The 26,731-nt window shown below is 42.1% G+C and overlaps 1 protein-coding gene across 50 annotated transcripts in view; it reads left to right on the top strand.

Annotated features, from left to right (window-relative positions):
• PBRM1 (polybromo 1) overlaps positions 1–26,731 on the top strand; it is a 150,511-nt gene that overhangs the window by 105,397 nt on the left and 18,383 nt on the right. For all 50 annotated transcript variants that reach the window (XM_045386106.3, XM_065540698.2, XM_065540718.2 and 47 more), the window contains 5 exons: positions 459–722; positions 9,118–9,263; positions 11,625–11,782; positions 25,315–25,498; positions 26,058–26,268. In XM_045386106.3, the coding sequence (XP_045242041.1) occupies positions 459–722; positions 9,118–9,263; positions 11,625–11,782; positions 25,315–25,498; positions 26,058–26,268 (963 nt within the window). The remainder of the gene's footprint in view (positions 1–458; positions 723–9,117; positions 9,264–11,624; positions 11,783–25,314; positions 25,499–26,057; positions 26,269–26,731) is intronic.

Here is a 26,731-nt window from a genome sequence, read left to right as displayed (position 1 = left end):
ATAATCATTACAAATTTTCAGTTTGGTTTTTAGGTAATAATGTGTGCTTTTTGTGTATCTGTCTGATACACACACAGGAGCCCTCTTCAAAGCTTTAAGAAAGATTATAGTTATACTAAATGATCATATGTTTTCAAAGAGCAATTATAAGCTAAATGGAATTATTTGTTTTTATAATTTAAAGGGTGCGTATCTAATCATATGTTTTCAAAGAGTAATTGTAAGCTAAATGGAATTATTTGTTTTTATAATTTAAACGGTGCGTATCTAATAAGTCCATTCTGTAGCCAAAGAAATACTTTTAAATCTCTGGTCATTTATTATTTTTTGTTAACTGCCAGAAAGTTGAATCAGTTCAGTTTTTGTTTAGGTTGGTTGGTTATTTGCTTTTTTTTTTTAATTGGTTTTCAGAAAATTCACCTAACTAGTTTTATTCTTATGCCCTCCCCACCCCCCAGGAATACTTTAAATTATGCCCAGAAAACTTCCGAGATGAGGATGTTTTTGTCTGTGAATCACGGTATTCTGCCAAAACCAAATCTTTTAAGAAAATTAAACTGTGGACCATGCCCATCAGTTCAGTTAGGTTTGTCCCTCGGGATGTGCCTCTGCCTGTGGTTCGCGTGGCCTCTGTATTTGCAAATGCAGATAAAGGTGATGATGAGAAGAATACAGACAACTCAGAGGACAGTCGAGCCGAAGACAGTTTTAACTTGGAAAAGGTATGCAGATAATAGCCACACAGAAAAAATTTTACATCTCAAAACAGCTGTTCCAGAAAATAAATGAATAAAGTATTCAAACTCAAGAAAAGAGCAACAACACAAAACCTTAGCCAAACAGAAAGAAGGAAACTATAACAGAAAGAAATTTACAATTTTAAAACTGTACATTATAATTTAAAAGTAACTCAGGCCAGGTGCATTGGTTCACACCTGTAATCCCAGCATTTTGGGAGGCCAAGGCGGGCAGGTCAGGAGGTCAGGAGTTCGAGACCAGCCTGACCAACATGGTGAAACCCCATCTCTACTAAAAATGCAAAAAGTAGCTGGGTGTGGTGGTGCGTGCCTGTAATACCAGCTGCCTGGGAGGCTGAGGCAGGAGAACGGTGTGAACCCGGGAGGCGGAGGCTGCAGTGAGCTGAGACCATGCCACTGCACTCCAGCCTGAGCAAGAATGGGACTCTGTCTCAAAAAAAAAAAAAATTTAAAGTAAATCTAAGAGCTAATTATTTGACAAGTCCAATTAGATAAACTGCCAACTATCTAATAACGGGAAAAGAAAGGGGTTAAACTCTGGCACAAAATGTGGAAGAAGGCCGGGTACGGTAGCTCACACCTGTAATCCCAGCACTTTGGGAGGCCGAGGTCAGTGGATTACCTGAGGTCAGGAGTTCGAGACCAGCCTGGCCAACATGGTGAAACCCTGTCTCTACTAAAAGTACAAAAAATTAGCTCAGTGTGGTGGCGGACGCCTGTAAACCTAACTACCCAGGAGGCTGAGGCAGGAGAATCGCTTGAACCCAGGAGGTGGAAGTTGCAGTGAGCCGAGATCCTGCTGTTGCACTCCAGCCTGGGCAACAAGAGCAAAACTCTGTCTCAAAAAATAAATAAATAAATAAATGTGAAAGAAATGTAAAGACTATACATTTCTGCTAATAAATTTGAAAACCTGAATAAAATGGCTAATTGTCTAGGATATTACAAATTACCAAAATGGAATCAGGAAGAGATATAATACAGAAATGTACAACAACATGAAGAAATTTTTTAAAGTATCATAGAACTGGCCCCAAAGAGTACTGAGGTCAGACAGTTCCATAGGCGACTTTTTGTTTAAGGGACCTATGATTATTATACTGTTGAAGCTGTTTCAGAGCAGGGAGAACAAGAAATTTCCAGTTCATTTTGCAAAGCCAGGATAATCTTGATTTTACAACCTGAAAAATAAAAACAAAAAACTGCAACTCAGTGTTATTCGTGTATATGGATGCAAAAATTACTTGGGGAAAAAAAGTAAGTGAAATCAAATTACTTCTTTGAGAACAACATGATCAAGAAGTGGGAATTCATTCTAAGAAAGCAAGAATTGTTCAAAGTTAGGAAAATCTTTAAATTTCATTCATTATTCCATTAGATCAAAGGAAAAAATTATTTGGTAGAGAACCCATCTTGGTTTTTTTAAAGTCTTTCAATAGGTATCTCCTCTAGTGTAAATTTTTTTTTAATTCATATTTGTGTCTCAAGCTTAAAGCCTATAAAACAGATTCCTTTTTTAAAGTTACATACTGGACAAAGGGGCTTACTGTTCTACCGCTTCTTAATATTTTTCTGAAATTAACCAATGTAGTTAAACAAAAGCAGTAAAAATATTGACAATAAAGAAGCAAGAAGACGGTAGTGTTGGCTCATACCTGTAATCCTAGAACTTTGGGAGGCCAAGGCAGGTGGATCACTTGAGTCCAGGATTTTGAGACTAGCCTGGGAATCATGGTGAAACCCTATCCCTACAAAAGTACAAAAATTAGCCAGGCATGGTGGCACATGCCTGTAGACCCAACTACTTGGATGGCTGAGATGGGGGTATCCTGTGAGCCCAGGAGGTAGAGGCTGCAGTGAACTGTGATTGCACCACTGCACTCCAGCCTGAACAACAGAGCAAGACGGTCTCAAAGAAAAAAAAAAGCAAGAATACTTTTTTGCAGATAATTGGGGGAAATTAACTGAAAAGGTTTGGAAACAGAAAATTTGGCAAATAAAATTTTCAAAATCCATATGTAAATGAATAGTTTTCATATATAAACTAATAAGACTTTTGAGGCCGGGTGTGGTGGCTCAAGCCTGTAATCCCAGCACTTTGGGAGGCCGAGATGCGCGGATCACGAGGTCAGGAAATCGACACCATCCTGGCTAACACGGTGAAACCCTGTCTCTACTAAAAACACAAAAAATGAGCCGGGCGAGGTGGCGGGCGCCTGTAGTCCCAGCTACTCTGGAGGCTGAGGCAGGAGAATGGCGTGAACCCGGGAGGCGGAGCTTACAGTGCGCTGAGATCCGGTCACTGCACTCCAGCCTGGGCCACAGAGCCAGACTCCGTCTCAAAGAAAAAAAAATAAGACTTTTGAAAGTAAAGTGAAAGTGTTGAATACACTTTAGCAACTGTTAGAAAAATCTTATGGAAGAAAATATCCATTAACAACAAAATACATCAAGAAATAACCTTGGCCGGGCGCGGTGGCTCAAGCCTGTAATCCCAGCACTTTGGGAGGCCGAGATGGGCGGATCACAAGGTCAGGAGATCGAGACCATCCTGGCTAATCCGGTGAAACCCCGTCTCTACTAAGAAATACAAAAAACTAGCCGGGCGAGGTGGCGGGCGCCTGTAGTCCCAGCTACTCCGGAGGCTGGGGCAGGAGAACGGCGTAAACCTGGGAGGTGGAGCTTGCAGTGAGCGGAGATCCAGCCACTGCACTCCAGCCTGGGCGACAGAGCAAGACTCCGCCTCAAAAAAAAAAAAAAAAAAAAATCTTGGCCGGGCACGGTGGCTCAAGCCTGTAATCCCAGCACTTTGGGAGGCCGAGACGGGCGGATCACGAGGTCAGGAGATGGAGACCATTCTGGCTAACAGGGTGAAACCCCGTCTCTACTGAAAAATACAAAAAACTAGCCGGGGGAGGTGGCGGGCGCCTGAAGTCCCAGCTACTTGGGAGGCTGAGGCAGGAGAATGGCGTAAACCCGGGAGGCGGAGCTTGCAGTGAGCTAAGATCCAGCCTCTGCGCCCCAGCCTGGGCGACAGAGCGAGACTCTCTCAAAAAAAAAAAAAAAAGAACCTTAACAAGCAATATATAGAACCTCTAGGAAAAGAATTTACTGAAGGACATAAAAGACTTGCATAGATTGGTTTTGAAACTTGACAGAATTATTCTAGCATTCTTATTAAGAATAAATATGACAGTCTCCAGAAAAGAAGGGGGGAAAAAGGGTATGAAAGAGAGCTTTGTCCTTTGACAGTGAACTGAGGGATTTTTTTTTTTTTTAATTTAAAAATTAGAGCTTTCCCCTGCCAGATGTATAACATTTTATAAAACTACAGTTAAAAAACAAAATTGAAGCCCAGTACAGTGTCACACGCCTGTAATCCCAGCATTTTGAGATGCCAGGACAAGTAGATCAGTTGAAGCCAGGAGTTTCAGACCACCCTGGGCAACATAGCAAGACCTTGTCTCTACAGAAAATTTTTAGAATTTTATTTAATTTAGAAAACAGTTATTTACCTATAATTTTTTTCAATAATAAACTTGGAATAGATGAGGATTTTCTGTGCATTATATAAAACCATTGATCATTGTATTGATTTATGATTGAAAATACAAGGTTAATAAAACAGTCTAGGGACTACTGTTTCTAATACACAAAGAGCTCTTTAGGGTCTGGGGGGAAGGTAGCACTACAAAAATGAGCAGAGGCCCAAATAGATAATTTACAGAAGGAAGGCAGCAAAAAACATGTATTAGTTAACCTAACAGTTTGTATAATACCTAACAGGATGGCAAAAGTTGAAAAGACTGATAGTATGTGGTACAGGATGAGACCACACACACTTTTCTCCTATTGGTGTCTTTTTTTTTTTTTTTTTTTTTTTTTTTGAGATGGAGTCTCACTGTTGCCCAGGCTGAAGTGCAGTGGTGTGATCTCAGCTCACTGCAACCTCCACCTCTTGGGTTCAAGTGATTCTGCTGCCTCACCCTTCTGAGTAGCTGGGATTGCAGGCGTGCACCACCATGCCCAGCTAATTTTTGTATTTTTCATAGAGACAAGGTTTCACCATGTTGGCCAGGCTGGTCACAAACTCCTGACCTCTGATGATCTGCCTGCCTTGGCCTCCCAAAGTGCTGGTATTACAGGCGTGAGCCACCACCCCTGGCCTTTTTTTTTTTTTTTTTTTTTTTAGAGACAGAGTCTCGCTCTGTCCCCTAGGCTGGAGTTCAGTGGCTCGATCTCGGCTCACTGCAAGCTCCAACTCCCAGGTTCACACCATTGTCCTGCCTCAGCCTCCCAAGTAGCTGGGACTACAGGCACCTGCCACCACACCCGGCTAATTTTTTGTATTTTTAGTAGAGACGGGGTTTCACCGTGTTAGCCAGGATGGTCTCAATCTCCTGACCTCGATCCGCCCGCCTCAGCCTCCCAAACTGCTGGGCTTACAGGTGTGAGCCACCATGCCCGGCCCAGTGTCTTGGACCCAGCAGTTTGATGGCAAAGAATAGGCTCCAGTGGTAGTACTCAAACCGGTGCGCCAAAAGATTCTCCTTAAGAGGCGACGTCTTGGGGCCGGGAAAGAATGTGATATTTTTTGTATTTTATCAGTATGGGAAAGTGTGGGAATCATAAAATAATTTATTTTAAAAGAATTATCTGGCTGGGAGCAGTGGCTAACACCTGTAATCCCAGCACTTTGGGAGGCCGAGGAGGTTGGATTGGTGGCAGGTACCTATAATCCCAGCTACTTGGGAGGCTGAGGCAGGAGAATCACTTGAACCCAGGAAGTGGAGGCTGCAGTGAGCTGAAATCACACCACTGCCTTCCGGCCTAGGTAACAGAGCGAGACTCCGTCTCAAAAAAAAAAAAAAATTAACAGTGGAAGTCAGCATGATAATTAACTTAGATTCCTTATCTGGTATTTAGAAGTCTCTAGGAACTCTCTGTATATGAATTACTTGGTCTTTTTGGTCTCACAACTTTATTTCAATATTACATGACCAAGACACGTCATTCAGGAACTGTTTTTTTTTTTTTTTTTTTTTTTGAAACGGAGTCTCACTCTATTGCCCAGGCTGAAGTGCAGTGGCACAATCTCAGCACACTGTAGCCTCCACCTCCCAGGTTCAAGTGATTCTCCTGTCTTAGCCTCCCAAGTAGCTGGGACTACAGGCGCATGCTACCATGCCTGGCTATTTTTGTATTTTTTAGTAGAGACGGATTTCTACCATATTGGTCAAACTGGTCTTGAACTCCTGACCTCAGGTGATCCACGCACCTCGCCTTCCCAAAGTGCTGGTATTACAGGTGAGAGCCACCATGCCCAACTGGAACTTTTTTAAAGAATAACTTTAGGCCAGGCTCAGTGGCTTACACCTGTAATCCCATCACTTTGGGAGGCTGAGGCGGGTGGATCACAAGGTCAAGAGATCAAGACCATCCAGGCCAACATGGTGAAACCCTGTCTCTACTAAAAATACAAAAATTAGCCAGGCGTGGTGGTGCGTGCCTGTAATCTCAGCTTCTCAGGAGGCTGAGGCAGGAGAATCTCTTGAACCCAGGAGGCGGAGGTTGCAGTGAGCCAGGATTGCACCATTGCACTCCAGCCTTGTGACAGAGCAAGACTCTGTATCAAAAAAAAAAAAAAAAAAAAAAAAATTACTTTAGAATAGAACCCATTCCTGAAAGCAAAAGGTATTATTAATCTCATGGGTTGTTTTATTCACAGCTTCCATTCTTTCAGATGTCTCTTCCCTATTATATATATGGAACCTCTCTGATTCTTTTTTTTTTTTTTTTTTGAGACAGTCTGCCTAGACTGGAGTGTGGTGGCACAATCTTGGCTCATTGCAACCTCCGCCTCCTGAGTTCAAGCAATTCTTATGTCTCAGTTTCCCAAGTTCCTGGGACTACAGGCATGTACCAACGTGCCTGGCTAATTTTTGTATCTTTAATAGAGATGGGGTTTCGCCATGTTGGCCACTCTGATCTCGAACTCCTGGCCTCAAGTGATCCGCCTGCCTTGGCCTTCCAAAGTGCTGGGATTACAGGCGTAAGCCACCACTCCTGGCCTTCCCTCGTTCTTTTTTTTTTTTTTGAGACAGAGTCTCACTCTGTCGCCCAGGCTGGAGCGCAGTGGCCAGATCTCCGCTCACTGCAAGCTCCGCCTCCCGGGTTTATGCCATTCTCCTGCCTCAGCCTCCCGAGTAGCTGGGACCACAGGCGCCCGCCACCTCGCCTGGCTAGTTTTTTGTATTTTTTAGTAGAGACAGAGTTTCACCGTGTTAGCCAGGATGGTCTCGATCTCTTGACCTCGTGATCCACCCGTCTCGGCCTCCCAAAGTGCTGGGATTACAGGCTTGAGCCACCGCGCCCGGCCCCCTCGTTCTTAATGATTTTCCAAGAATACCATTTCAATATCACATTTGAAGTCATAAAGATCAGAATGTTAAATTATTTGGACATTGTAAAGGAAGAATTTTTTTTAAGTGTGAAGTTTGAAGTATTCTCAGGAGGATGCTATAGAAAACTTGGAGGCTTTGGAGTTTCCTCAGCGTATGTATGTTTTGGAGTTAATATATTTATAACATCTAACCTTGTGCCCATTATCAGCTAGGTTCTCGGTAAATTATGGTTCTTCTTTAATGGTAAAGAAGATGGTTCTTCCATTAAGTGGTTTTTATGAGTCAGGCATTTTTCTATGTACATGAGCACTTAATGTTACTTAAGCTTCCTAAACAACCCTATCTGGTGGCCACACTGTCATTATCTTCATTTTACAAATGAGGAAACTAAGACATAAGAGGTCAAGTAATTTGCCCAAGTTCATAGCAGTCATTAGATAACCAGATGCTGTAATTATTAGAAAACAGAGCGTGTTTATATCACAGAGGCTATGCTATTCCTTTCCATGTTGGAATAAATCAAAATAGTAAAAATTGTAATATCAGTTGTATTTTGTGGTTTGTTTTCTTTTGTTTGAGACAGGGTCTCATTCTGTTTCCCAGGCTGGAGTACAGTGGCACGATCTCGGCTCACTGTGGACACCAATTTCCAGGCCCAAGCAGTCCTCCTACCTCAGCTCCCAAGTAGCTCTGAATACAGGTGCACGTCACCAAACACAGCTAATTTTTTTTTTTTTTTTTTTTTTTTTTTTTTTGAGACAGAGTCTCACTGTGTCACCCAGGCTGGAGTGCAGTGGCCGGATCTCAGCTCACTGAAAGCTCCGCCTCCTGGGTTTACGCCATTCTCCTGCCTCAGCCTCCTGAGTAGCTGGGACTACAGGCGCCCACCACCTTGCCTGGCTAGTTTTTTTGTATTTTTTAGTAGAGACAGGGTTTCACCGGATTAGCCAGGATGGTCTCGATCTCCTGACCTCGTGATCCGCCCGTCTCGGCCTCCCAAAGTGCTGGGATTACAGGCTTGAGCCACCGCACCCAGCCTACACAGCTAATTTTTAAATTTTTTTGGAAATGAGGTCTCACTGTATTGCCCAGGCTGGTCTTGAACTCCTGGCTCAAGCAATCCTCCCACCTTGTCCTCACAGTGTGCTGGAATTATGACATAAGCCACTGTGCCTGGCCTAAATCTATCAATTGTTAATGTTAAGACATTAAGGGAGCCCAGTAAATGTGATAGAGAGGAAGCTTGTGTAGAATTTGCCTCTTACACTGTAGTAATGCATGAATGAGTCTGCTTTTAAATACCGATAAATCCTCTCCAGTTTTTTTGTTTGTTCGTTTGTTTCTAAAGACAATGGGAATTGAGAGCAGGAGGGAGACAGGATAAAAGCATCTTAGGATAAGATTTTTTAATGAAAATTAACTAGAAATTTAAAATAAAATAGATACTTGTTAATACTTTATTTCAGTAATCTAATTTTTTTGTTTCCTAGCCTCCTTCAAAGTTTCTGTTTTTGTATTTTTGTTTGTTTGTTTTAATTTACTTTTTTTTTTTTTGAGACAGGGCCTTGCTCTGTCGCCCAGGCTGGAGTACAATGGTGTGATCCTAGCTCACTGTAACCTCGACCTCCTGAGCTCAAGTGATTTACCCACCTCAGTCTCCTGAGTAGCTGGGACTACAGGCATGCGCTACCATGCCTGACTAATTTTTTATTTTAATTTCTTTTTTTAGTTGAGACAAGGTCTCACTATGTTTCCCAAACTGGTCTCAAACTCTTGGGCTCAAGTGATCATCCTGCCTTGGTCTCCCAAAATGCTGGAATTACAGGTGTGAGCCACGTAACCAATGGTTGTTTTTTCTTTTAAGTTAATGTGAAAGAAAAGTCTGCTTTCGTTTCTTACCTTCTGTATTCCTTGATTATCAGCTACCTTTCTTCAGCCAGTTTTCTTTACAACAGGAAAAAGAAGATGTCCCTGTGGAAATGTCCAATGGTGAACCAGGGTGCCACTACTTTGAGCAGCTCCATTACAATGACATGTGGCTGAAGGTTGGCGACTGTGTCTTCATCAAGTCCCATGGCCTGGTGCGTCCTCGTGTGGGCAGGTGAGTGTCGTTGAAATAGGGAAGATGAGGTTGAATCTGAGAAATTTGGAACCAGTAGAAATTAATCACCCTTTGGATGAAGACAAAAGTCCTTCCCCTGGTAGTTTTTCTAGCTGCTTCTCACACCACATTCCCCTCCAACCACACTTTCTTCTTTAAATTATCCCTATGGGCTCTTTTCTTTTCTTCCACTATTTACAGAACTCTCAGCTCAGAAATCTCCCTGCCTACTTCATATGGTAAACTCCTTTACCATACATTTGAAGTGACACTTCCTTAAAAGGAAGTCTTTCCTGTTCACTGCAGAGTGGGTTAAGTCTCCCTGTTGCGCACTCTCAAAGCACCACATATTTCCTTCTCCTTAGCATATATATCACATATTGGTGTTCATTATGTTATTGTCAGGTTTCACCCTTGCAATCCCTGCTCAAATCATAGTGCATGAAACATAGTAGGGGCTCAGATATTTTGATGAACAAGTAAATGATAAAAGGATGACAGTATGGTTGGATGGCAAACACAGCAGAGTCTGGTATCAGGTTGGGTAGGAGAAGATAGTGGTTAAGAACACTAGTTCATTCCCTAAGTCCCAGCTTTGTTAGTTGTATGTCCTTAGGTGAATGATTTACCCCTCTGGGCTTCAGTTTCCTTATCATATCTGTTCATCATTCAGTAAGCATTTATTATACCTACTGTTTACCAAGCTCTGAGGATACATTAGTTAATGAAACAGACAAATATTCTTAGTCCTGGGGAGCTTTTTTCTAGTGTGAAGACAAACAATAAACATCTTGAATAAGTAAAGTATGTAATATGTTAGATCATGATACATGCTATATAAAAAAATAGAGCAGAACAAGGGAAGAAGAGGGTCCCATGGTCAGAGCAGGGATAATGGTTTATATAGGCCTCACTGAGAAGTTGGCAGCTGAACCAACACTTGAAGAAACTGAGAAAGTGAATAATGTGAATATACAGAGAGAAAAGATTCCAGGAAGTGGGAACAGCCAGTATAAACACCTGAGGAGAAGCATGCCAGGCCTGTTTGTTGCTAGGAGAGTGAGCCATTCATGAGTTAGTAAGAGATAAGTGCCAGGGGTAGGGTGCATATCACATAGGGCCTCAGAGACCATTATAGGGATTTGGGCTTTTAACTGAGTTACATGGAGTGCCATCTGATTGTTTCAAGCGCAGAGTGACATTTGATTTAGATCTTAATAGAATTGCTCTGCCTATTGGTTGTTGAGAATAGACGGTAAAAAGTCAAGGTAGAGGCAAGGAGATCCACCACCTAGGATGCTATTGCAATAATCCAGGCAAGAATGATCATGCTTCAGACCAGGGTGATTGCAAAAGATAGTATTTTGAAGGTCAAATTAATAGTACTCTTGATAAATGGAGTATGGGGTCTGAGAAAGATAAAAAAGTCAAGGGTGATTCCTGTGTGTAAGCCTGAGAAACTGGAAGGGTGCAGTTACCATTAACCAAAATAAGTGTGATACTTCATGTCAGGAATCACGATAATATGGAGCAATAATAATGTCAACTCTATGGGTTAGTTGTCAACAATAATGACTTTCATCAAATTCTCAAGGGGTGAAGGGGCACTAGATCCCCTTTTTTTTTTTTTTTTTTTTGAGACAGTGTCTGGTTCTGTCACCTAGGCTGGAGTGCAGTGGCATGATCTCAGCTCACTGCAACATCCACCTCCTGGGCTCAAGCCATCTTCCCACCTCAGCCTCCCAAGTAGTTGGGACTATAGGTGCATACTCCCACGGCTAGCTCATTTTTGTATTTTTGGTGGAGATGGGGTTTCACCATGTTGCCCAGGCTGGTCTTGAACTCCTGAGTGATTTGCCCACCTTGGCCTCCCAAAGTGCTGGGATTACAGGTGTGAGCCACTGTGCCCAGCAAGGGGTATTAGATCTTGACCTTCAAAAAGATTATAAACCACTGTCTTAAAGGAATGTCTGCCACTCATGTGATCTGACCCCAAATATTGATGGTTTATGTCTTTGTTTGGTTCACAAGTCCAATGACAAATGCTTAGTTCTGTTTTCATCATGAACATCTCAGGAATAAAACCTGATCATTAGATGAAGCTATTAAGTTTTGTGCCTCGATATTACGTTAAAAAATTTTTTTTCGCTTGGACAAATAGCCAAAGGTTCATTTCTCTTTTTCTAAGTATCTTTTCATGTGTTTAATGAGGGAAAAATTAATGAAGTTGTCTTACCAAAACAGCCAGTGAAACTCCTCTGAATGGTACACATGACTAACTTTTTGGTTAATGGAATTTTTGTTAGATTAATCCTTCAAGAAGGAAACTATTTTAATGTAATTTATATTTTTCTCCCCAAGAATTGAAAAAGTATGGGTTCGAGATGGAGCTGCATATTTTTATGGCCCCATCTTCATTCACCCAGAAGAAACGGAGCATGAGCCCACAAAAATGTTCTACAAAAAAGAAGTATTTCTGAGTAATCTGGAAGAAACCTGCCCCATGACATGTATTCTCGGTAGGTATTTGTGCTTTTTTATTTAATAGTGTTTATTCCATCAAAATTGATTGAATACTACTTCTGTGCTAGGCACTGTCCTAGGTGTTATGTATACAGCAGTGCCCAAATCTAAATCTCTGTTCTCTTATGTTGGGGCAGAGGTTGGGGAGTCAGTAAATAAATTAAAAAATAAATGTATAGAATATCAGGTGGTAATTAGGGCACAACCAAACCTCTCACCTCAGCCTTCCGAGTAGCTGGGATGATAGGCATGCCACCACCGCACTGAGCTAATTTTTGAAGTATAGTTTTCCTAGATACAGAATTCTCCATTGATAGTTTTTTTGTTCATGTCTTTCATCAAGTTTGGGGAGTTTTTGGCCATTTCTTCAAATATTCTTTCTGCTCCTTTCTCTGCTTCCTTCTGGAACTCCCATTATACTTATGTTGGTACATTTAATGGTACCTCACAGGTCTCTCAGACTCTTCATTTTTCTTTACCTTTTTTTCCTTTCTGCTCCTCAGACTGGATAACTTCAAATGACCTGTGTTCAGATGCCTTCATTCTCTGCCTCCTCAAATCTTCTGTTGAACTCTTCTAATAAATTTTTCATTTCAGTTACTGTACTTTTCAGCCCCAGAATTTAGTTTTTATAATTTGTCTCTTCATTTATATTCAGTATTTGCTATGACATTTTACTGGTTTCCTTTAGACCTTTGAGTATATTTAAGACAGTTGATTTAAGGCCAGGCACAATGGCTCACACCTGTAATCCCAGCACTTTGGGAGGCCAAGGCGGGTGGATCACCTAAGGTTGAGAGTTTGAGAACAGCCTGCCAACATGGTGAAACCTTGTCTCTGCTAAGAAAAAAAAAAAAAAATTAGCTGGTCATGGTGGCACATGTCTGTAATCCCAGTTACTGTGGAGGCTGAGGCAGAGGCAGAGGCTGCAGTGAGCCAGGATCATGCCACTGCACTCTAGCCTGGATGACAGAGCAAGACCGTCTCAAAAAAAAAAAGACAATTGATTTAAAGTCTTTGTTTAGTAAGTCCAGTGTCTGGAATTTCTCAGGAACAATTTCTGTTCATTTTGTTCTTTCCTATGAGTGGGCTGTACCTTCTTGTTTCTTTACATGCCTGATAATTTTTTGTTGAAAACTGCTCATTTTGGGTATTATAATGTGATAACTCTGGAAACCAGATTCTCCCCATCCTCAGGCTTTGTTCCTACTACTTGTTATAGGTTATGGTTGTTTGTTCAGTGACTCTTCTAAACTTTTGTTTGTTTGTTTTAAAGATTATATTTTTGGCTGGGCACAGTGGCTCACGCCTTTAATCCCAGCACTTTGGGAGGCTGATGTGGGCGGATCGCTTGAGCCCAGGAGTTCGAGACCAGCCTGGGCAACATGGCGAAACCCTGTCTCTACAAAATATACAAAAATTATCGAGGTGTGGTGGTCTATACCCATGGTCCCAGCTACTCAGGAGGCTGAGGTGGTAGGATCACCTGAGCCCAGGGAGGTCAAGACTGCAGTGAGCCATGATCATGCCACTGCACTTCAGCCTGGGCAACAGAGTGAGACCTGTCTCAAAAAATAAAAGATTGTTGTTGTTGTTGTTATTGTATGTGGTTACTATAGTCTCTGTTCTGTAAGTGATTTGACAGAGGTTTTCGTAAATACTTGAGCCAATAAAACCACAAAACTCCCAGTCTTCACAGCTGACTTTTCTGTGTATGGTGGAGCACACCTTCAACACTCAGCCATGCAGATTACAACTCTGCTTTGCCTTTACTTCCTACTTGTGCAGAGCTTGAAAGTCAGCCAGAAATGAGATCTTAGGGCCTTCTTAGGTCCTTTCTGAGCAGGTACGCTATTGTTGGCATGTGTGTGGCCTTCTAGGCTCCCAGGAATGTGTGGAAACTTTTCAAAACCCTATTCCCCAAAGCATCTCACTCCCCATCTTTTCCTCTGAGGCCTTTTGTCCTATCTGCTGTTGGCCCCAACTGATACCCTTTGTTCCAACTGGCAACAGCTGGTTCATTTGACTTTAAATGTGCTGTGATTTGAATGTTTGTGCCCTCTTCAAAATTCATGAGTTAAAATGTAATCCCTAGTGCAACAGTGTTGGGAAGTGGGACCTTTTAGGAGATGTTTAGGTCATGAGGGCTTGTCCTCATGAATACAATATTGCTTTTATAAAAAGGGCTCATGGCCGGGTGCGGTGGCTCAGGCCTGTAATCCCAGCACTTTGGGAGGCCAAGGCAGGCAGATCACGAGGTCAGGAGATCGAGACCATCCTGGCTAACATGGTGAAACCCTGTCTCTAGTGAAAATACAAAAAATTAGCCAGACGTGGTGGTGGGTGCCTGTAGTCCCAGCTACTCGGGAGGCTGAGGCAGGAGAATGGCGTGAACCCAGGAGGCGGAGCTTGTAGTGAGCTGAGACTGCGCCACTGCACTCCAGCCTAGGCGACAAAGTGAGACTCCGTCTCAAAAAAAAGGGGGCTCATGTAAATGGGTCTACTCTGTCTGAATGGATTTGTTGTCTCTTACACTCTTGCCCTCTGCCTTCTGCCATATGATGACATAGCAAGAAAGCCCTTGCCAGATGCTGGCACCTTTATCTTGGATTTTCCAGCCTCCAGAACTGTGAGAAAACTGTTCTTTATAAGTTACCCAGTCTGTGACAGGTATTCTGTTACAGCAGCACAAATAGACTAAGACAAAATGTTTTTGACAAAAGAACTTTAGACACTTCTCCACCATGAGAGAATTCCCGGTTAAGCAAAATAAAGGCAAGCACTTTGCATTAGTGTTTAGAAAGCTGCCTGACAGGTCAAAACAGATGACCACAGTTCTTTGGGCATAGAGCTGTTTTTTTTTTTTTTTTTTTGAGACGGAGTCTCACGCTGTTGCCCAGGCTGGAGTGCAGTGGCGATCTCGGCTCACTGCAAGCTCCGCCTCCCGGGTTCCCGCCATTCTCCTGCCTCAGCCTCCTGAGTAGCTGGGACTACAGGCGCCCGCCACCGCGCCCGGCTAATTTTTTTTGTATTTTTAGTAGAGACGGGGTTTCACTGTGGTCTCGATCTCCTGACCTTGTGATCCGCCCGCCTCGGCCTCCCAAAGTGCTGGGATTACAGGCTTGAGCCACCGCGCCCGGCCAGAGCTGTTTTGCTTCCTCTATCACCACAATCTTACACCAGGAATAGAGGCTGCCATCTTCAAGGCTGCCACTGAGACAGAAGGTAAGGGATGGAGTGAGGATAAGTTAAAATGCCACAAAGCTCTCCTGCCAAGTTTCAGTCACTTTTTTAAATTAAGCATTTGCTCGGTTGCTGTAAACCTTGATTACCTTACAGAGTTCCAATGACATTTATTCTGCTTTTTTCACTGTTTCTTTGAAGGAATGTCCCATAGAGCTCACTACTCCTCCATTTTCACTGACATAACTTGGAGTAATTTCTTTCTAAAGATGCCTATTAGAATGTGTTACATTATGGGCCAGGCGCAGTGGCTCAAGCCTGTAATCCCAGCACTTTGGGAGGCCGAGACGGGTGGATCACGAGGTCAGGAGATCGAGACCATCATGGCTAACCCGGTGAAACCCCGTCTCTACTAAAAAAATACAAAAAAACTAGCCGGGCGCGGTGGTGGGCGCCTGTAGTCCCAGCTACTCGGGAGGCTGAGGCAGGAGAATGGCGTGAACCCGGGAGGCGGAGTTTGCAGTGAGCCGAGATCGCGCCACTGCACTCCAGCTTGGGGGACAGAGCGAGACTCAGTCTCAAAAAAAAAAAAAAAGAATGTGTTACATTCTGGCCAGGCATGGTGGCTCATGCCTGTAATCCCAGCACTTTGGGAGTCTAGGCGGGCAGATCACCTGAGATCAGGAGTTAGCGATCAGCCTGGTCAACATGGTCAGCTTCACCTTGGCCAGGCGCGGTGGCTCATGCCTGTGATCCCAGCACTTTGGGAGGCCGAGGTGGGTGGATCATGAGGTCAGGAGTTCAAGATCAGCCTGGCCAATGCAGTGAAACCCCGTCTCTACTAAAAATACAAAAATTAGCCAGGCATGGTGATGTGCACCTGTAATCCCAGCTACTAGGGAGGCTGAGGCAGGAGAATCGTTTGAACCCGAGAGGTGAAGGTTGTAGTAAGCCGAGATCAAGCCACTGCACTCCAGCCTGGGTGACAGAGCAAGACTCTATGTAACAAAAAAAAAAAAGAAAGAAAGAAAATGTGTTGCATTCTACAGTTTATATACCAGTTTTATATCCAGGATCTCATTTAATTCTCAACATGACCCTGAAAGAAAGATGCTGATATTGTCAGAAAGGTGAAGTTACTACCCAAGGAGTGGGCCAGAACTAAAACCTAGGTTGTCTTTTGAGAATTAAAGGAGGTGCCAGCAATATTAGGTAGGACGACAGGCATACAATGAAATATAAGTAACTTCATCTTGAGATAAAACCCAAAAGAAAATGCATCTTGTAATCACAAAGTGGGATTTCAGCCTAGCTTGTGGAATTCACTGTCCCCAGCCTCCAAGGAAAAAGGGTTTTGTTATACAAGCTTTAGAGAATGTATAATTTAATTGTATTAACTATACACACTATTAAATGTAAATCATATTTTTGTACTTTTTTGTCTCTGAAATAGAAGTTTTGAAGATAATTAGATGAGGTATCATTTTTTCATCTTCCGTTACATACGCAGAAGGAGACAATCCTGTTTTTCCAGCGGTTATGTTCTTTTTTCAGTTTTGTTGAAGATTTGTTTTCATTAACTTAAACAGTAATCAAGCCGGGCACAGTGGCTCACACTATAATCCCAGCACTTTGGGAGGCTGAGGCAGGTGGATCACTTGAGATCAGGAGTTCAAGACCAGCCGGTCCAACATGGTAAAACCCCATCTCTACTAAAAATACAGAAAAATTAGTCAGTTGTGGTAGCGCATGCCTATCCCAGCTACTCAGGAGGCTGAGGGAGGAGAATCGCTTTAACTTGTGAGGGAGAGGTTGCAGTGAGCCGAGATCACTCCACTGGACTCCAGCCTGAGTGACAGGGTGAGACTCCGTCTCAAAAAAAAAAAGAACTTGAACAGTAATCAGATGGCCACATCTGGCAGATGGTACCTCTACCCTTAACCCCTTAGATGATAAAATTTCCAGGAACCTGGGCTCTTGAAACATGCCAATTCCTAATTTATTTGCAGGTTTTGTTCCCTTCACAGTATATTTTTATAACATTTCATTAATTTAAAAACTGTCCTTAGTAAGGCAAGGAAAATAAAAGATCTAAAGATTTGAAAGGAAAAACAAAAGGGCCATTTTTTTTCCTAAAACATTAGGTATGTAGAAAATCCAAGAGATATTCAGATAAACTATTAAAATTAGTAAATGAAAATATGAAGTAGTTTTTTTTTTTGAGACAAGATCTCGCTTTGTTATCCAGACTGGAATGCAATGGTACAATCATAACTCACTGCAGCCTCCAACTCCTAGGTGCAAGCAATCCTCCCATCTCAGCCTTCCAAGTAGCTGGGACTATAGGGATGTACCACCACTCCCAGCTAATTTTTTTTTTTTAATTTATTTTTTGTGGAGATGAGGTTTCCCTGTTGCCCAGGCTGCTCTCAAACTCTTGGCCTCAAGCATCCTCCCTGCTCAGCCTCCCCAAAAGTGCTGGGATTATAGGCGTGAGCCACCTTACCTGGCCCCAATATTTCTATTTCTGTATCCGTATCCCATCAGTGAGCAATTAGAAAATTATTACCATTTGCATTCAATACCTAGGAATATATCTTTTTTTTTTTTTTTTTTTTTTTTTTTTTTTTTAAGATGGAGTTTCCCTCTTGTTGCCCAGGCTGGAGTGCAATGGCGCAATCTCAGTTCACCGCAACTTCCTCCTCCCAGGTTCAAGCCATTCCCCTGCCTCAGCCTCCTGAGTAGCTGGGACTACAGGCATGTGCCACCACACCAGGATAATTGTTTGTATTTTAGTAGAGACAGGGTTTCACCATGTTGGCCAGGATGGTCTTGGTCTCCCGACCTCGTGATCCGCTGGCCTCAGCCTCCCAAAGTGCTGGGATTACAGGCGTGAGCCACTGCGCCTGGCCAATCCTTTTTTTCTTTTTGAGACGGAGTCTCGCTCTGTCGCCCAGGCTGGAGTGCTCGGCTCACTGCAACCTCCGCCTCCTGGGTTCAAGCGATTCTCTTGCCTCAGCCCCCCTAGCAGCTGGGACTACAGGCATGTGCCACCATGCCCAGCTAATTTTTGTATATTTAGTAGAGACAGGGTTTCACCATGTTGGCCAGGATGGTCTTGATCTCTTGACCTCGTGAGGCGCCCGCCTCGGCCTCCCAAAGTGCTGAGATTACAGGGGTGAGCCATGGTGCCCGGCCAAGAATAAATCTTTAAAAGATAGCCAACGTGGTGGCTCACATCTGTAGTCCCAACACTTTGAGAGGCCAAGGTGGGAGAGTCGCTTCAGACCAGGAGTTCAAGACCAGCCTGGACAACAGAATGAAACTCTTTCTACCAAAAAAAAAAACAAAGAAGCAAAGATGTGTAGGGTACCTGCACATGCACGTGTGCACATGCACACACACACACACACAACTATAAGAAAATTATTGGCCGGGCGCGGTGGCTCAAGCCTGTAATCCCAGCACTTTGGGAGGCCGAGACGGGTGGATCACAAGGTCAGGAGATCGAGACCATCCTGGCTAACCCGGTGAAACCCCGTCTCTACTAAAAAATAGAAAAAACTAGCCGGGCGAGGTGGCGGGCGCCTGTAGTCCCAGCTACTCCGGAGGCTGAGGCAGGAGAATGGCGTGAACCCGGGAGGCGGAGCTTGCAGTGAGCTGAGATCCGGCCACTGCACTCCAGCCTGGGTGACAGAGCGAGACCCCGTCTCAAAAAAAAAAAAAAAAAAGAAAAGAAAATTATTGAGAAATTGAAGACATAAATATATGAAAGTTATCCATCATATTTATAGCTGGAAAATTCAATATTATAAAGATATCAGTTCCCCCCAAATTGAACTGTTGGTTCATTGCGGTTCCAATCAAAATCCAGCAGGTCTTGATAATTTTTTAATACTTTATTAAATGAAGTTTTCTAAACTTTTGTCTTTTTCCTGTCTTTCGGGGGGTTGATCGGAGACCCAAGTCAGGACACACAGATACCACCTCCATTCCAAAGCCACGAATCACTTTTACTCTTTGGTTGTCAACAGAATTATTGTTGTTTCCTAATGTCTATTTTTCCTTCGATAAAATATGGAAAATTGTAATTATTCCTTTTCTGAATTAAAAGGCCTTTGAATTATGTAAATAAAGCGCTGTGTAAGTTCAAAGCAGTGATAGTAATTGTAGCTATTTTAAGCTTTGGAAATATTTCTGACCTGTTTTTCATGTACATGTTCTTTTCTTTTATTTTATTTTATTTTTGAGACAGAGTCTCGCTCTGTCGCCCAGGCTGGAGTGCAGTGGCCGGATCTCAGCTCACTGCAAGCTCTGCCTCCGGGTTTACGCCATTCTCCTGCCTCAGCCTCCCGAGTAGCTGGGACTACAGGCGCCCGCCACCTCGCCCGGCTAGTTTTTTGTATTTTTTTAGTAGAGACGGGGTTTCACCGTGTTAGCCAGGATGGTCTCAATCTCCTGGCCTCGTGATCCGCCGGTCTCGGCCTCCCAAAGTGCTGGGATTACAGGCTTGAGCCACCGCGCCCAGCCCACGTACATATTTAGTAAGTTGTTAGCTATGAACATTCCTGTTAAGGTCAAGAGCAAACTAGGGATGTTCTGGCTGGGTGCGATGGCTCATACCTGTAATCCCGGCACTTTGAAAGGCCAAGGTGGGCGGATCACCTGAGGTCAGGAATTCGAGACCAGCCTGGTCAACACGGTGAAACTCCATCTCTACTAAAAATATAAAAATTAGCTGGGTGTGGTGGCAGGTGCCTTTAACCCCAGCTACTGGGGAGGCTGAAGCAAGAGAATCACTTGAACTCGGGAGGTGGAGGTTGCAGTGAGCCAAGGTTGAGGCACTACACTGCAGCCTAGCAACAGAGCAAGACTCTGCCTCAGAAAAAAAAAAAAGAAAAGAAACAAAATAGGGATGTCCTTATCACACTTACTTAACATTATTCTAGAGGTATTAGCCAGTGGAGTTAGAAGAAACAGAAGTCTAAAATAAGAGTAAGGAGGTGAAAAATCAAGAGCATCAACTAAGAAATCATGGCAAACAGTAAGAGAAGTAAGATGATTGAATATAAATAAATAACAAATCTATTATCTTAAAAGATTCAGTACTAGTAAGATAAAATACCTTAGATAAACTTAACAAGATATATGCCACATCTGTATGAAAAAACTTTTAAAATGTTATTGAATGAATGCTTGAACAAATTGCAAAGCAATACCATAGGCCTAGATAGGTTTCAACGTCATAAAGATGTCCATCCTCCCTAAATTAATCTTTAATATGATCCCATTAGATATGCCAGTGGGAATTTGCTTGTGAGGAAGTTGATACTACATGAACTCATTTTAAAAATCATATTGAAGGCCAGGCGCGGTGGCTCATGCCTGTAATGCCAGCACTTTGGGAGGGCGAGGCAGGCGGATCACGAGGTCAGGAGATCATGACCATCCTCAATAACATGGTGAAGCCCTGTCTCTATTAAAAATACAAAAAATTAGCAGGGCGTGGTGGTGGGCACCTGTAGTCCCAGCTTCTTGGGAGGCTGAGGCAGGAGAATGGCATGAACCTGGGAGGCAGAGCTTGCAGTGAGCCGAGATCGTGCCACTGCACTCGGCCTGGGCGACAGAGCAAGACTCCATCTCAAATATATATATATATATATATATATATATATATATATATATATATATTTTTTTTTTTTTTTTTTTTTTTTTTTTTTTTTTAAAGAAACTTAGGATCGGGCACAGTGGCTCACTCCTGTTATCAATTGGGATAGCACTTTGGGAGGCCGAGGTGGGTGGATCATTTGAGCCTAGGAGTTTGAGACCAGCCTGGGCAAGATGGCAAAACCCGATTTCTACAAAAAGTACAAAAATTAGCTAAGTAGCACTTGCCTGTAGTCGCAGCTACCCGGGGTGGGGGGCTGAGGTGTGTGGATCACTTGAGCCAGGGAGATTGAGGCTGCAGTGAGCAGCTGTCATCTTACCACTGCACTCCAGGCTGGGCAACAAAGTGAGACCCTGTCTCAAAAACAGAAAAACTCAGGAAAATTCTGAAAAGTATAGTGAAAGGGGATCTGTCCTTACCAGATATTAAAACTTTTAGCACTATAACAATTAAAACTATATATGAGTAAACAGGTTATTTGAACAAAATAGAAAGTTTAGCAAATATAATATATGGTAAAAGTGGCATATCAGATAAGTGGGGAAAGATGTATTTTTCTCTAAATGGTGTTTGGAAATTCAGTAACCACTTGGAAAAATAAAATTGTAGCCATATCCCACATCTTAACTTCAAGATAGATTCCCAGATGAATTATAAATTTAAATAAACATAAAATTAACAAATATACCAAAAGAAACCATGGGAAAGAAATTTTGTTAATCTCTGACATAAAAGCCAGAACTCATACAATAAAATACTGATAAATTCAACTATATAAAAATGGAAAATATCTATACGACCAAAACTGGCAAAAACAAAAATGACAATCTTGAGAAAATATTTGCAATGTTTATCATAGACAAAGATCTGATTTTCCTTGTAGATGAAGAGCTCCTATAAAGCAATTAGATGAAGATCAACATCCAGCAGGAAAATGGACAAAGAAGATAAGGGAGAGCAGAAATAAATTACTAGGGCCCAGTGTGATGACTCACGCCTATAATGCCAGCACTTTGGGAGGCCGAGGTGGGCGGATCACTTGAGGTCAGGATTTGGAGACCAGCCTGGCCAGCATGGTGAAACCTTGTCTGTACTAAAACTACAAAAATTAGCTGGACATGTTGGTAGGCATCTGTAGTCCCAGCTACTCGGGAGACTGAGGCAGAGGTTGCAGTGAGCCAGAATCGCACCACTGCGCTCCAGCCTGAGTGACAGAGCGAGACTCCATCTTAAAAAAAAAAACAAACTACCAGTGATTCTTAAACAAATGAAAATATACCCGGCTGGGCACGGTGGCTCATGCCTGTAATCCCAGCACTTTGGGAGGCGGATCACCTGAGGTCAGGAGTTCAAGACCAGCCTGGCCAACACAGTGAAACCCCATTTCTACTAAAAAAAAAAAAAAAAAATTAGCCAGTCATGGTGGCACACGCCTGTAATCCCAGCTACTCGGGAGGCTGAGGCAGGATAATTGCTTGAACCCGGGAGGCAGAGGCTGCGGTGAGCTGAGATCAAAAAAAAAAAGAAAAAAAAATATACCCAACCTCAGCCATTAGAGAAATGCCAGTTAAAGCTACCCAGATATTTTTTTCCTTTCTTTTTCTTCTTTTTTTTTTCAGATTACGTATCAAATTGTCAAAGATACAGAAAACGTTTCTCACTAGTTGACAACAGCATGAGGAAATGGTATCTACCTACTTTGTGGTAGTCTGTGAATTAGGGCACCCTTTATGGAAGGCAATTTGATAATACTTACAAAAATTTAAAAAGTATATACATACCCTTTGACTCAGCTTTTATACTTCTAGAAATTTATGCTTCAGATGTATTCACCTATGTGCAAATTGATATGTCTTAAATTACTTATTTCAGCATTATTTAGCATCAGCAGAAGAGCAAACATTGGGAAACAACATAGATATCCATCAACAGGGAACTAGTTGAATAAACTTGGTACATTCATACAAGCCGTGATCTCCAAGACATATTATTTTGTGACAAAATTCAGGTGCAAAACAGTTTTAAGTAATATGCTGCCATTTATGGAAGTTTTTTATTGTTTTATATATGTCATAAAATTCATCATTTTAACTTTTTTTTTTTTTTTTTGAGAAGGAGTCTTTGCCACCCAGGCTGGAGTCAGCGGCTTTTTTTTTTTTTTTTTTGGAGACGGAGTCTTTCTCTGTCACCCAGGCTGGAGTCAGTGGCATAGTCTCGGCTGCCCGCAACCTCTGCCTCCCAGGTTCAAGTGATTCTCCTGCCTCAGCCTCCTGAGTAACTGGGATTACAGGTGCATGCCACCACGCCTGGCTAATTTTTGTATTTTTAGTAGAGACGAGGTTTCGCCATGTTGGTGGTGCTGGTCTCAAACTCCTGACCTCAGGTGATCCGCCCACCTTGGCCTCCCAAAGTGCTAGGATTACCACGCCCAACCTTAACTATTTTTAAATACACAGTTCAGTGGCTTTAAGTCCATTGACAATACTGTACAGCCATCGCCACCGTTCATTTCTAGAATTTTTTCATTATCCCAAATAAAAACTTTGTACCCGTTAAACAGCTCTTTATTTTCCCCTTCCCCCTGGCCCTAGGAATCTCTGTTCTACTTTTTGTTCATGAATTTTGCCTATTCTAGATACTGCATGTAAGTGGAATCATGCAATATTTGTCCCTTTGTATCTGGTATATTTAGCATAATGTTTTCAAGGCTTATCCATGTTATACCATATATCAGAATTTTATTCCTAAGGCTGTATATTCCATTATATGTATACTACATCTGTTAATGGACATGTAGGTTGTTTTCACATTTTAGCTATTGTGAGTAAAACTGCTCTTATCAGTGGTGTACAAGTATTTGATCCTCTGATTTCTTTTAGATATATACCTAGAAATAGAATTGCTAGGTCTTATGGTAACTCAGTGTTTAACTTTTTGGAGCAACTGCCTAACTATTTTCCACAGCAGCTGCACCGTTTTACAGTCCCACCAAGATATAAGGGTTCCATTTTCTTCACATCCTTGCCACCACTTGTTATTTTCTGTTTTGGGTTTTTTTTAATACAGGCATCTTAATGGGGTGTGAAGTAGTATTTCATTGCCATTTTGATTTGCATTTCCCTGATGATGAATGATGTTAAGCATTGTTTCATGTGCCTATTGGACATTTGTATGTCTTTTTTTAGAGACGTGTCAATTTATATCTTTTGCACATTTTTAAATTGCATTATGTATTTGTCTTAATGTTGAGTTGTAGAAATATATATTCTATATACTAGACTCTTACTAGATATATGATTTGCAAATATTTTCTTCTATGGCTCATCTTTTTACTTTTTTTGTAGTATCCTTTGAAGCACAGAAGTTCTTAATTTTGATAAAACCCTTTTTTTTTTTTTTTTTTTTTTTTTTTTTGTGACTGAGTCTCGCTCTGTTGCCCAGGCTGGAGTGCAGTGGGGTGCTCTTGGCTCACTGCAGCCTCTGCCTCCCGGGTTCAAGCAATTCTCCTGCCTTAACCTCCCGAGTAGCTGGGCTTACAGGATTGCACCACCACGCCCAGCTAATTTTTTTGTGTTTTTAGTAGAGACGAAGTTTCATCATGTTGGTCAGGCTGGTCTCGAACTCCTGACCTCAGGTGATCCACCCGCCTTGGCTTCCCAAAGGGCTGGGATTACAGACGTGAGCCACTGCACCCAGCCCATTTTGAATTAATTTTTTTTTTTTTTAAACGGAGTCTCGCTCCTTCGCTCAGGCTTGAGTGCAGTGGCGTCATCTTAGCTCTCTGCAACCTGCGCCTCCCAGGTTCAAGCGATTTTCCTGCCTCAGCCTCCTGAGTAGCTGGGACTACAGGTGCATGCCACCACGCCCAGCTAATTTTTGTATTTTTAGTAGAGACAGGGGTTTCATCATGTTGGCCAGGATGGTCTCGATCTCTTGACCTCATGATTCGCCTGCCTGAACTTCTCCAAAGTACTGGGATTACAGGCATGAGCCACTGCACCTGGCCAAATTAATTTTTATATATGATAGGAGGTAGGAATTCAACTGCATTCATGTGCAGAAGTGGAAATCTACTTGTCCTGTTACCGTACCATCTGTTGAAAAGAGTATTCTTTCCCCCATTGAATTGTCTTGGAACCCTTATTAAAAATCACTTGCCCATAAAAGCCCTATTATATTGGTTTATTTCTATACTTTCAGTTCTATTCTGTTGACCTGTATATTCTATCCTTATGCCAATACATATCGTTTTATGTCTTTTTTTTTCTTTCTTTCTTGACATAGGGTCTCACTCTATCACCCAGGCTGGAGTGCAGTAGTGCAATCACAGCTCACGGTAGCCTCACACTCAGACTTCCCTGACTCAGATGATTCCCACCTCAGCCTCCCAAGTAGCTGGGACTACAGGCATGCACCACCACACCCGGCTAATTTTTTCGATTTTTTGTAGAAGTTGGGGGTCTCACTATGTTGCCCAGGCTGGTCTCAAACTCCTGAGCTCAAGAGATCTGCCCACCTCAGCCTCTCAAAGTGCTGGGATTACAGGTGTAAGCCACCATGCCTTTCATATCTTTTAAATTTTTAATTATATGAATGTATTCATCCAAAAATAATAAAACAATTATTAACTATGACCACAGTTTACTCCTTTAATTTCTTCCTAATTTTCTCTTTCAGGAAAGTGTGCTGTGTTGTCATTCAAGGACTTCCTCTCCTGCAGGCCAACTGAAATACCAGAAAATGACATTCTGCTTTGTGAGAGCCGCTACAACGAGAGTGACAAGCAGATGAAGAAATTCAAAGGATTGAAGAGGTTTTCACTCTCTGCTAAAGTGGTAGATGATGAAATTTACTACTTCAGGTAAAGCTTGAAAAACTAAGGAAAAAAGAGCACTTCCATTAACTAATACCAATATAGTGTAGTCTAGTGTTTTTAATTTTTTATTAGATCTTAAACTAGAGTAGTAAATATTTCAAATAGAAAATCTTTATTCAGTTAAAGATTAAAGGAAAGACTTCATAATCTGCTGGGACCTGGTAGCTGCTCTAATAGTGCCCTTGGCGTAGACTCCAGTAATTGTGGAATGAGGCAGAAACACTTAGTTCTGGTTTATATCCTGTCTGTTAGGAGATTTCTCAGTTCCACAGATTATGAAAACTCTTTTTGCTATATATAGGCAACTAGATCCCAACTTTGGACACAATGCTTTTGTGGATATTCAGTATAATTATTTAAAAACAAACATCTCTAAGTAGAAGTAATTTCATAAACACACATTTAAAGTCTTTCCATGCTGACTTTAGAGCATATATTGCAGATTGCAAGAAGTCACTTGTAGTTGTTAAGGTGGAACACTGCTTTCCGGCTCATTCTGGAGGGGCATTAGGTGATTTTAGGTTTTTTATGTCACTTTTTTCAGAAAACCAATTGTTCCTCAGAAGGAGCCATCACCTTTGTTGGAAAAGAAGATCCAGTTGCTAGAAGCTAAATTTGCCGAGTTAGAAGGTGGAGATGATGATATTGAAGAGATGGGTGAAGAAGATAGTGAGGTCATTGAACCTCCTTCTCTACCTCAACTTCAGACCCCCCTGGCCAGTGAGCTGGACCTCATGCCCTACACACCCCCACAGGTGAAGGTGACAAGTTCCTGTTACTTGTCTTATTACCACCTTTGGTTTGCAGCAGACTCAAAACCAAAGTAAAGTGACATCCAGCCCCTCCATATGTGAACTTTAACTTAGAATTCTACAGGAAGGAACAGTTTTTAATTTGTCAGTGCCATGATTTACTCATTTATTTTTAATTGACAAAAATTATGTCATTATCCCATTAATAATTATATTAATACCATTAATTTAAAATTAATATCTTTAAAATTTCGTAGCTATTTTAATGGCAGGCTTAGTTAGAAGACTCTTCCTTGTGCTGAAGAAAAGCAATAAGGAGCAACATCACCCTGTTTGTCTTTAGCTTTTATTACCCATGTCTTTTTAATCTCTCCTTATGTAGGACCTTATCTTTTGGTTGAGGTGATCTCTGTTGGTTTATTTTTTTCTCATTCAGAATTTTTACAAGACTTGGCCAGGCATGGTG

The sequence above is a fragment of the Macaca fascicularis genome, chromosome 2 (genome assembly GCF_037993035.2).
Source record: "Macaca fascicularis isolate 582-1 chromosome 2, T2T-MFA8v1.1".
Classification (NCBI taxonomy): domain Eukaryota; kingdom Metazoa; phylum Chordata; class Mammalia; order Primates; family Cercopithecidae; genus Macaca; species Macaca fascicularis.
Note: the sequence above shows the minus strand (reverse complement) of the source record. Positions and strands in the feature narration are given on the sequence as shown.